This window comes from Hippocampus comes, unplaced genomic scaffold (assembly GCF_001891065.2).
Source record: "Hippocampus comes isolate QL1 unplaced genomic scaffold, H_comes_QL1_v1.1 scaffold122, whole genome shotgun sequence".
Taxonomy (NCBI): Eukaryota; Metazoa; Chordata; class Actinopteri; order Syngnathiformes; family Syngnathidae; genus Hippocampus; species Hippocampus comes.
Genome location: NW_017842059.1, coordinates 1519369 through 1531101, shown reverse-complemented (window position 1 = coordinate 1531101; position 11733 = coordinate 1519369). Strand labels below are relative to the sequence as shown.

General features: G+C 44.7%; 1 protein-coding gene across 1 annotated transcript; it reads right to left on the bottom strand.

The window, feature by feature from the left end:
• Positions 1 to 283: 283 nt before the first annotated feature.
• fbxo46 (F-box protein 46) lies at positions 284 to 10778 on the bottom strand. Its single transcript, XM_019861504.1, has 3 exons — positions 10311 to 10778; positions 3817 to 4441; positions 284 to 3736 (listed from the first exon to the last, which is right to left on the bottom strand). The coding sequence occupies exons 2-3, from the start codon at positions 4294 to 4296 to the stop codon at positions 1919 to 1921; spliced, it is 2298 nt and encodes a 765-aa protein (XP_019717063.1). The 5' UTR covers positions 4297 to 4441; positions 10311 to 10778; the 3' UTR covers positions 284 to 1918.
• Positions 10779 to 11733: the final 955 nt, after the last annotated feature.

Below are 11733 nucleotides of genomic sequence, written 5' to 3'. Positions count from 1 at the left end.
AACCTTCTCATTCTATTCCTGCACCTTGTTAAATATAATGCACAAATTAAGCTGGTTCTACATTTGTAACCAAGGAGTCCTGTGTAAGATCGGTGTATTTCCATTTACATGACAGTTCTGTTAGACATTGATTCAGTGACATTCATTGCGTCAGCCAGTTTTTTTCTTCACAATTATAGTCCTGACTTGATGACAATTAAACCATTCATCCGATCCAACCGTAATTCTATGCCTGTAGTCAGTACTTCAGTCTTTCCACACATGAAACACCACAGAAACCATGTCAATGTTGGATTTCCAGTTTTAATCATCACCTCTTTTACATTTATGCCAATATTTCCCATTAGAGTTGATCATATCTGGAACCAACGGATATCTCCCATGACGATCAAACCACTGTCCCACCTTCATGCAGAGTTTCAGCAACACGATAAAAATGTCCAATCAGTCAGGTTGTTGGGATGTGGTGGTCGAAAAGCAAGGGAAAAAGCTGAAGGAAGAGAGGACTTTTTAATTTTATTTTATGAAGAGTCTATTAAACCCCTTAAAAAAGGTGTGTGTGTGTGGGGGGGGGGGGTATGGTGCAACACCTAATATTTTTGACCATCTGTGAGGTATCTGATGCCTCCTGCAAGGGAATTAGAGGTAAGGGGGGATTTAAGGCTGGAGGTTGGTGGAAAGTTTCTATGGTCTGTGTTGGTTGGTTTAACACAAGAGCATTGTTGCCGATGGCCAACACTACCCTCTGCCCAGTTGGAGGACGGAGAAGGAAAAAGTGAGATGGACAAGTTGAACAATGATGCGTAAAACACAAAAACATTCTTTGTGATTTGGGAAAGAGGACCAGTTGATAAGGAGCAAAGTCCTGTAGGACAACAGGACAGCAAACATTCTTGTACACCCGAAAAAAAGCCAATCCCCATTAAAAAAAAAAAAAAGGCAAACAAGCAAGTCAGTCAATCATAAAAAGCGACATTTCTTTTTTTGTCTTAATCCCACTGATCTTAATCTACACATTGTATCTCCCAGAATTAGTCCTTTGTTTCTCCTGTTGACGGCTGGTGAACTAAAGTAGGTTCAGAATCCGGGGGGGGAGGGGGCACCTGATAAAGTATGTGAGACTGTATCAACTCATGGTATGGCATTTCCAGAAATAACATCAGTGACACAGCCAATGGGGTTTCAGCAGCATTATCAGGGGGACTGATCGACATATAATAAATACAGCACATTCAGAGAAATAGAAATGCATGGTGCAGGCCAGAGCCCATATGGTGGAATATCAAGTTTGCCGCATACAATCACATTTCTTTAGCAATGCTGGACATTCCACACTGAATGGTTTGGCATGGTGGGTTCAGTACAGTTCGTTTATGAAATCGGCTGCGCTGAACCCAATGAGCGTATGGAAGTTGGTGGTCTAACACAGAACGGAGACAAAAGTCTTGGGACAAAAACCAGGCTCTAGGGCATTACATTTCTATTTGTCACTTAATGCTAATCTCAATCAAATACACTGCAAACTTGTCACAGGAACTTTCTGATGACCTCCAATGCACGGAGTTGAGCAGTAATCCTGACACGCGAGAGGCATTGGAACAGGGCAAACAGACAGCAGCAAAAAGAGACCCCAAAACTGGTAGGGAGGCACACCTGATAATGTGCCACTCTGTAGTACAGTGAGGAGAGAAATTCTGTAGGACTAGGCGAAGAAAAAAAAAAAAGCCATGGTGTGGCACACCTCTTTTTGTTCCGTCTTTGCCACTCAACCATGTTGAGAGTAACAAGATATGAGGTGGAATTAACAACGTCCTGGAGTGATTATTTCTCTTTCTTTTTCACCTTTTACATGCTCATCCTTTGAGTAGAAATGACGCGGGGTAAGCAGAAGAAATGAGAGGCAAAAATGTTTACTCTTCTACCTGGCCTCTTCCCGTCTGACCTCTCTCTTGGATCGGACGGGCTGAGAGCCATCAACAGCCTGCTGGACCCAGTTATTATCGTGAAGTCCGACACGACATCCTGGCGTGTCCTTGTCCGTACGTCGGCAACACATCCAGTAAGAACGTCCATAAGGCAGGTCATGGTGGTAAGGTTTAGGGTGCCATCGGCACAGTGAAACATCCCCGCGCTCATACTGGCGTTTACACTGCTTACAGGGGTCATCTCGATAAAGGGGGTCTTGATTCCAGCGAGAGTCCACAGCTCGCACGCCGTAGGTCTCGATCAGCACCTTGAAGTAGTGGCAGGTGCATTTGAGGGCTGCCAAGGAGCGGGTAGGAAGGTAACTGAAGATATTGACCATGATGTGGTCAGGGAGCAGCAGCATATACTGGCGAGGTTCCAGCAAGCGCTGAATCTGAAAGCGGATCTCCAGAAAATCATGGGAGACGTGGCGATAGAGGCGACACAGCGATGGGTCTGAACAATCTTCCCCAACACTGGCTCGGGGAGAGTCCGGTCGAGGTGCGCGCTCTCCTGAGCATGGAACTCCTGCTCCTGGGCTGCTGCTGTTGGCACAGTCCAGTGAGCATAATCCCGAACCCCTGCCAGAAGCCGTTGCATTTGATTCCTCCTCTGCCACTCGTGCCGATGGAAAGAAAAAGAGTTGTCCTGGAGGAGGATCCTCTGATGAGTGGTCAGTAGAGCCAACCGTTCCTCCCCCACCAGACATAGCAAAACACACAGTCTCCTCCTGAACATTTTCTGTACTGTCCTTGCCATAAAACACACATTGGTCCACAGCACCTGTCACCACGACTTCCACGTGAAATCCCGTCACTCGCTCCCGACCCACCCCCAGAGATATTTTCTCGCCAGAAGAAGGTTCCTGGGATGTTTCCGGGCTGCCACAGGTCTGCCTGTCATAGTGATGAAGGTCTCCGTCTGGTTTCGGCGCAGGAGTCGTGGCGGCAAGCAGCAGGCTACTGGGGTCTCTTGAAGAGGGGCTGACAAGCTGGTAGAGGTCACAGGTAATTTTCTCCTTCGATCTGGCTGCCGCCTGGCTGCTCCCGCCTCCGCAACTCATAAACATACAGCGTGACCGGCCTGCCGGCTCCAGCTGAGAAGAAGGGTCCAGATTTGATACTCTGAAAGCTATCCTCACCTCCCCTTGGCTGTGCTTGGGGGGTGGCGGAGGAGCTACATGACTGGACTCTGCTCCTCCTCTCAGCTCCCTGTCTCGATGAGAAAAGCCAATAGCTGAACCAGCGCCCATATGGAGGCGATTCTCCAGATTCTGAGACTCAAAGTGCGCGATGGCCTGTGCAACCCGGCATGACTCTTGCTGTTCCTCCAGCTCCTGGTCCGTCTGAATGGGAGCGGATAATTCCTTGACTTCTTTGGAAGATTGGCCTTTTGAATTGTCAGACATGAAGGACAAATGCGAGGGCTCCGATTCTGTTTCCCGGAGTAATGTGTGCTGGTGAGGGGTAAAGCCCTGCTCTTGACTGGAAATGGAGGGCTGGTGCTGGTTTCCGTGTACAGCCACAATGTTCCGGAGGGCCATGGCTGTCCTTTGTTCAACCAAGGCAACCATCTGAGCCACTGACAGCAGGTCGGTCTCAGTCGCCCCATCGATTGCTGGTTGATCAGGGCTAGGGAGTGCTTTGGGTGCTTCAGAGGAGCCATGGCTGAGGTGCGTTTCGGAGGCAAGTGTACGGTTTGGTGGGTCATAGGATGAGCATCTTCTTCGCCTTTTTGCTTTACTACAGTCAGTTGCCCAGTTGCCTTTAACCTGTGATGAAAAAAAAGAACGAGAGGTACTTGGAAAAACATCTTGAATTCAAAACACACATTTTTGGTTTCACATCTTACCTTCATGGCGCTGGGTCGGGGTTGGCCTGCCCCACTAAACTGATGTGCCACAAAGAAGGCAATCTTCTCCTTAGTGTTTCCTGGTTTAATGACATACCAGGTGTCCAGCAGCACTCGACCATCTTCCATTTGAGTCCCAGAAGAAGGGAGCGGTGGAGGAGAGGATGTGGGCATAGCGGGCTGACTTTGCATCAGGGAGCCAGAGTTAAGTTCAGGTTCAGGTGGTGTGTTCTCAGAGCCCACATCCTCCACTTTTACATTGTTTTCCTGCACACCCACGAGAATTCCTCCATCTTCTGTGCCATCTCCGGCCCTCCTCGCACCAGGAGGGGGATCACCCTTGCAGAGGGAGGAAGACCCTGCCCCACCTACGGCTATAACATTGCCCCCTGTGCCAGGACTCCTGGCTTTGTTCTGCGAGTAGGTGCCAAAGGGGCGTGGGCACCACAGACGGATGTGAGAGAAGGTGTCTCGGTCCATCAGGACGCGGACCTCTGGAACATGCCAGCAGCTATGCTGGCCTGCAGGTACCCACAACCAGCGCGCTCATGGTCAGAGTCCTATCTTGGTGCTGCCCTGTGGGGAACAGTCTGCCGCAGAGCTTCCCTTAGATCAAGCATGCAACCTGGATTAAGAGGACAGTGAGAAGAGGGAGAATGAAGTTGAGAGAAAACAGAAAGCATAATGATTAAAACCATTAATATTTCGACAGGTGAGAACCTCATTAATATACGAAGCGATTCACATTCGATGCATAGTCATTTTTCTCAAGCATAAAAGACACCAGACAAAAGTAAACTACCGTATTTTCCGGACCATAAGTCGCAGTTTTTTTTCCAGAGTTTGGCCTGGGGTGCGACTTATAGTCTGGAGCGACTTATGTGTGAAATTATTAACACATGATTATGTCATTTCACGTTATTTTCACATTAAACCACAAGAGGGCGCCCTCGGCCTGTGTTGCTAAATCGACGATGAGTCTGAGGTAAGCGAAGTAGAAAGGAAGCGGTGCATCGTCTACCTCCCGAGTTGGGGGAGTTGTTTAAAAGTGAAACCGAGGATGGAGATTTCATTGGATTTAGTGATTTGGAGTGAAACTGATAGTTTTGTAAACGTGTTAGCATGTTCTTTATGCTAGAGTGACCTGAATAACTCTTAATATGTTACGTCGTTACTGACATTACCAGGCATGTTAGTCATGTAACGTTAGTATACCGTACACTTATTCAGCCTGTTGTTCTCTATTTTATTTTTATTTTAAATTGCCTTTCAAGATGACATGTATGTTTTTGGTGTTGGATTTTATCAAATACATTTCCCCCAAAAATGCGACTTATACTCCAGTGCGACTTATATGTTTTTTCCTTCTTAATTATGCATTTTTTGGCTGGTGCGATTTATAAACGGAGCGACGTACAATCCGAAAAATACGGTAGCTTCAAAATTAATACACGCTTAACGACAAATGCCCAGCATCTAACTAAAATGAAGCTCCATACAGCAAATCACATCCTCTCCCTGTGCCTCGCCCGTCAAAATCAAATAAAGAGATTCCATTTCAGGTTTAGTGTCTGTATCAAACACATGAGATGCAACATAATGGACCGTCCTCTGCTGAATCTTTGTGGCTCAAATAGGATTGCTTAATACAAAGCAACGTAAGGAGCATGCGGGCATTTGCTGAAACGATTTTCAGCAAAGAATCGAAGGGGGTGGGGTTGCGGTAAAACTGCTAGTCTTCTTGTCCTGTCCCCTTGATTCTGACAATGCTCCAGGCCAAGTGCAACCAAAATGCTTTTGCTTCCGCAGCAATGCCAGCTTTTGGGGCCGTCAAGTATGCACAGGAGCACTTAAAAGGGCAAAGGGGTATTACAGCAATGAGTTTGGCTCACTGCAAAAGGCTTTCTATGCTGCTAAAAACAGCTTCAAGCCACATATACTGAACAGCTCATCCAGCAACCTCTGGTACTCTTTAGGACAAACCAAAACAAGACAATTAGAACACTGACTCAACCCTTGAAACGGACTTGACAGATGTGTGAGTAACATGTTGACCAAGGATGTTAAAAACCGGGGGAAAGAAAATGTATACGAATCTAACTTGTCGTGTCTGTGCAGTGTTTTCCATATGTGCAGGTCCAAACATGCAACGACTTCAGTGAGACTGTCATGAAAGAGCAACTATGCCCCTTTCATTAGCTTGTCCTCGGACAGCTGATTTCAATGTCTGAGTCTACATGGAAAATATGAGGGCAACTATTAAATCTCTAGTAGAGCTGGACAATAGAGCTGCAGCTGTTGAGTATTTAGGTATTCGGATATTCTATCGAATAATCGGCTATTCGGAATTATAAAAAAAAAAAAAAAAAAGACAAGAGAATCAAGAATAAAGAATTGTCACAATGTGTAGAGCAAAATCAGCGTTAATTTAGGTCGGTACGTAACAATCCTAAATGGGGGGGAAAATTTTTTATACCATATTGTTGAAAATTTTAAATGAAAACAATGGTTGCGTTAGAGGTTTTGACCAAGAGACGTTTCTTCATACTTTATTAAACCTCTGCAGTAAGTTAAGGATTTCTTTCTCCAACATTACGAATTAACAGATTTTTGCTGTCTGATAATAATTGTGTAGGTGCTTTTATAAGCTTTTAAATTAGCTCCAGTGTAAGGGGATGCGGCATTGAAAACATAATGATAGAGGTCATGCATTGTAAATTCCGGGAAAGTCGGCGATTTGATTAAACAACATAGCAGGCAGCAGTTGAAGTGTTGGATGTAATGGCTAGTTGGGCAAAAATAACATACAGTCGCTAAGTTGCTCCGTTTTCCATCCACTTCTATTTGGAAGTCATTATCTTTTGCCGCCCGTCACTTTGCACTGACCAAGTGATGTAGCCGCAGCGGGTCAATAATGCTCGTGTCCGAACAAGGACGCGTCTCCAATGCTTGAAATAAGCTGTTTTGCGTTAAAGTATGCGAGTCGCAATTCACATTTTGGGCCTCGAACAAACAAATTAAAACGCAAAACTGTGAATGAGCCAACACAAACGTTATAGAAATCACTAAAAGAGACTCATTACACCACTAACGTTATGACTGTCCGATTTTTTATTTTATTATTTTTTTTTTTAAGTCATCGAGTGTATATCGCTACCTAGGGCTTGTATTCCCTCCAGTCCCTCTTTTCGGGACTCGGAAGGCAGGCAGCCCCGGTGGGTCCCTCATGTCAAATAGGGGAATGAGCCCGACTCACGTGGGCAAGTTTGTAATTGTACTGAACTTAAGCACATTACTTCAATGTACCTATGAAATGTGTGAAAGTTATGCAATTCACATTAGTCCTTGTGGCTACTACCTGCCGCCTTCAGCAATGCCTGAGCGGCTTATCACACTTTCAGAATCAGAATGAGAATCATCTTTACTGGCCAAGTATGTAGAACACACAAGGAATTTGTCTCTGGTAGTACAGGCTACACTGGTATCATCAAACAATTTTTAGGGTATGTCAGCCGGTTTGTGACATCAGTGGGTCAGCACAGGCTGCGGAGCCGGTCATTTGGGGCTCAAGGTAGACACAATCAACGGATGCCAACCACAGAGACTTGAATTCAATTTTGACATGAGATTTCCATTTGTTTTTTTTTTTTAAATGAGTTGTATATGGGGTAGGTCATATTAAAAGGAGGAAAAAGTTTTGAAATGATTTCTTGATGTAACTTTTTACCTCACAAAAAGCATTTGAACATGGGTGTGGAAACATCCTACTCACTCTACTCTATGTTCCACTACGCTTTCAAAATGTGTTTAACAAGGTGTCGAATGTAATCAAAACTGTGCTGAAAGCATCATAGTTGTAATAAATGTCATGTCTATTTTTCCCATTCACTTTGTATAGTTTAATACAAGGCTACTTGGTGAGAATACTACACCCACCGAACCTGACGGTCCGGACCATTGGTCCAGGCCCTTAACAATCAAACTGTGACAACTCTTCATGGTGGATCACTCTGCTCGTTGTTTTCATTTGCTGTGTTACCTTAAAGCCTGAACAAAACAGGAGTGACAACAATCTAATTATGTTAAAAAGTCAAAATCCTCATAAAGTGTTCATAAAGAGCATGACATATTCAATATGACCACCAATGTTCAACATAACATAAAGTGGTGAACCACAGCAGTCCAAGTACCAAGCTACATTAAATACAAGCTTCATTTGAAACACTTCCTGAAAAAGAAGGTCTGGATTTAAGCTTTCTGCATCAAACTAATCCACCAAATCCTGGCCAAGCACAAAAGCAGCCAACAAAACTTCAGAGCTGGGACCTTTGGGACATCCTTTTACCGATGTACATGTGCTCTCTGGCAAAATACACAAGCAAGAGTTTTGGTAAGTGGAAATATACAAATGTTAAATGGTTATGTGGGCTAAAATTTAAGGACATTTAAAATATGTTTTACAAGAACCTCAGCAGGAAGCCTGCTCTTTACCAAACATGGGTATTAAATGCTGGCGGCCCGGTGGTCGCCTGGTTCGAGCGTTAGCCTCACAGTGGTGCAGGGTTCGATTTCGGCTCCGCCCTCCCTGTGTGGAGTTTGCATGTTCTCTCTGTGCCTGTGTGGGTTTTCTCCAGGTACTAAGGGTTCCTCCCACATTCCAAAAATATGCATGGCAGGTTAATGGACGAGCAAGTGAGAATGAGTTGATCAGAAAATGAATGGATGGATGGATGGGTATTAAATGCACACCACCAACCTATAGACGCTAATAAGCTGTGTGCAAATTCTGATTCCCTTGTTTTTTTAGGGAAATGTGCACCAAAAAAAAAAAAACATCTTGAGATACCAACAACAGCAGTCTTTTGATTTCACCAAGAAATAGATCAGTATAATAGCTGCAGCGCTCTCTTTTCCACATCAACCACCTGCTCTTCCGCACTATTTTGTATTGTATGTTCAAAAGACAGCAAAGGTTGAATAACGATATACCCCAGTGTCAAGTCAATCTGCATGGACATCTGTGTATGTTCTTGAGGGGAGGGGCTCTGCAACCCAAGTATAGTCAAAAGTGCCACTGCTACAAGGTGCCAACCAGGCTATACAGCTGAGTGCACCATTCAGAGCAGTGGTCAGTTGTTTCTGTGCCTTTGTCTTTTGAGTCCTGCCTCCCACACCAGTGAGCCATTTGAGTGAGAGGAGAGGAAAGAAGTAACATCACTCAATGTTGATGAACATAAAGAAACATACAGGTAATTGGCAATTCATCGAGTCTGGAAAGAACTACCGTGCCCATTTTTTTGTTTGTTTTATCCAACAATAAGTCAATATCGTAATTTTCGTGACAGGCCGACACAGTGACAACATTAAAAGTTAGACTTTGATTCGTCAAACACATGAACCATTGTGGCATCTCACAGACACACTTGTACCTGTTCAAATTCAATCGGTGCACGCAGTCAGTATGTCTGACTAGGAGATTTACATATGTACACATAAATACATGCACACACGCACACACACACAGTGTGTATATATATATATATATATATATATATATATATATATATATGGCGCGGTGGGCGACTGGTTAGCTCGTCGGCCTCACAGCACAGAGGTGAAGGGTTTGATTCCGGCTGCGGCCTTCCTGTGTAGAGTTTGGGTGTTCTCCCCGTGCCTGGGGGTTTCTCCGGGTACTACGGTTTCCTCCCGCATTCCGAAATCATGCATGACAGGTTCATGGAACACTCTTAATTGTCCCTCGGTGTGAGTGTGAGCGCTGATAGTTGTATGTCTATGTTAGTTAGCCCTGCGATTGGCTGGCAACCAGTTCTGGGTGTCCCCTGTCTATTGCCCGAGGACGGCTGGGGTAGGCTCCAGCACGCCCCGTGACCCTTGTGAGGGTAAGCGGATCAGAAAACGGATGGGTGGATGTGTCTTAAAACACAGTCTTTAATTCGGTTTAATTGTATATGTATTTCCGTTATACTTAGTGTCAGTGAATAAATGTTTTGAACGTTGTCCATAGTCGAAGGCCGTATGATCGATCTTGTTTATTTAAATTACAAAATATACAATTAAATCAATCCTACGTTCAAATAAGACATAGCATATATGCTGTTATGTATTTTGGGTGAGTTTATTTGCGTACTCGTTGAGCAAGTCGTGACAATACAGTAGCACGTTACCCAATTAGCCAATTGAAGCTGATTTAGCGTCACAGAACCACGATTTATATTTGTTCATTGTTTAGGACAAACTTTCAGATCCTTCTGTGTGTGATCTTTAATCGCATCCAAGGACGAAGAAATTGTACTTTAATTGATGTTTATTTTAGCAAGTTCGCATACGGGAGGTTAGGTAAATAGCCGACTACAGAGTTGCTAACAAGCTTGCTAACTTGATATCTTAATATACCTGCAAAGTGGCCAGCAAGATAACAAGGTGGAAAAAAAACACACACAAACACTGGCGTCGGATTTCGTTTGCACTCTTACCTCAACAACTATGGCCTTCACAAGCAACCGTCCCAGCTCTTAAAGCGTCGATGGTAAGACTTTCCTCGTAGTACTTCTTGTAGCCAAACCAGTTTGTGTAGTGAATTGCAGGTGACACGACTTTAAGTGTTCGCGTCCACGTAGCTAAGCTAGCTGCCGCTCGGGCTAACGTCGACAGCAACTACAGTACTTTCTATTATCAATCTTCTCGAAGCGGCGGTGGCTGCTATCGAGGCTTGTCAGTTCTCTGAACACAGCCTAGCGGATTGTATACCTTGTTAGGACTCTCAGCAGCCCCTCTCCTTCTATGTATTTAGAAGTGACACAAGCGTTTACGGTATGTGTGCGTGGATACCAAAATAATCAGTGTCAAAACGACTGAAGGAGGAAGGCCATCTTGTTGACAAGCAGCTGCATAAGGCGGCCAGCCAATAGCAAACGAGAGTCGGTGGTGTGCCCATATATGGCGTGTGCACGGCTCCCCCCCTCCACTGCTTTTCTCCCCCACTCACCGGACAACGATGGCGTCCACTCTTATGCTGCATTCGAGGAACGTGGGAAGTTGATATTTTCCGACTTTGGACTCGGAAAAGTCGACCACAACGCTCCTTTCACCTGGGAGATCTGAGTTGCGAAGTTTGGAAAAAAAGGACCGAGTTCACCGACTGACTTCAATGTGACGTCGCTTGACAATGGCTATCCCATGGAGAGTGAATGGCAAAACATAATTTCCAAGATTATAAACATATATTTAGATTTACCTATTACTACATTAGTTATTTAAAATAACTTCAGGTAATGCAACAAGATTTACACTAACTGCATAAATATATGCCGTCATTTTCCTGCATGTTATTCGGTGAAATGAATGAAATACTTTGGAGATATATAATTTACGAAAATTATAAAAACGTTTTTTTTGGAGGAGGGAAATGTGATGAACCAAAACAAGAAACAATTTGTCGGAATCAGACTTCATTGTTTACACTTGGCTCGAACGCTTTGAGGTCGGAATCAGGACAATCCGAGTGGGATTCCTACGATTTCCCACCTTCCTCGAATGCAGCAATAACATCACGAGGTTTCACACACATGCACGCACAAGGGGAAGTGCTGAGCACTGAGCAGGTCCCGAACAACCCATCCATCCATCTACCCATTTTCTGATCGGCTTATCCTCACAAGGCTCGCGGGGCGTGCTGGCGCCTATCCCAGCCGTCCTCGGGCAGTAGGCGGGATACGCCCTGAACTGGTTGTCAGCCAATCTCAGGGCACACATAGACGAACAACCTTTCACTCTCACATTCACACCTAGGGACAATTTAGAGCAAGGGTGTCAAACTCAGATCCTGGAGGGCCGCTGTCCTGCATGTTTTCCAAGTCTCCCTGTTGCAACACATCTGATTCAAATGAACAGGTTTAA

Coding starts and splice junctions, on each gene's coding strand:
- fbxo46 (XM_019861504.1), bottom strand. CDS start 4,296: ATGGACCGAGACACCTTCTCTCACATCCGTCTGTGGTGCCCACGCCCC. Junction 3,737..3,816: donor CCCGACCCAGCGCCATGAAG/GTAAGATGTGAA, acceptor TTTTCATCACAG/GTTAAAGGCAACTGGGCAAC.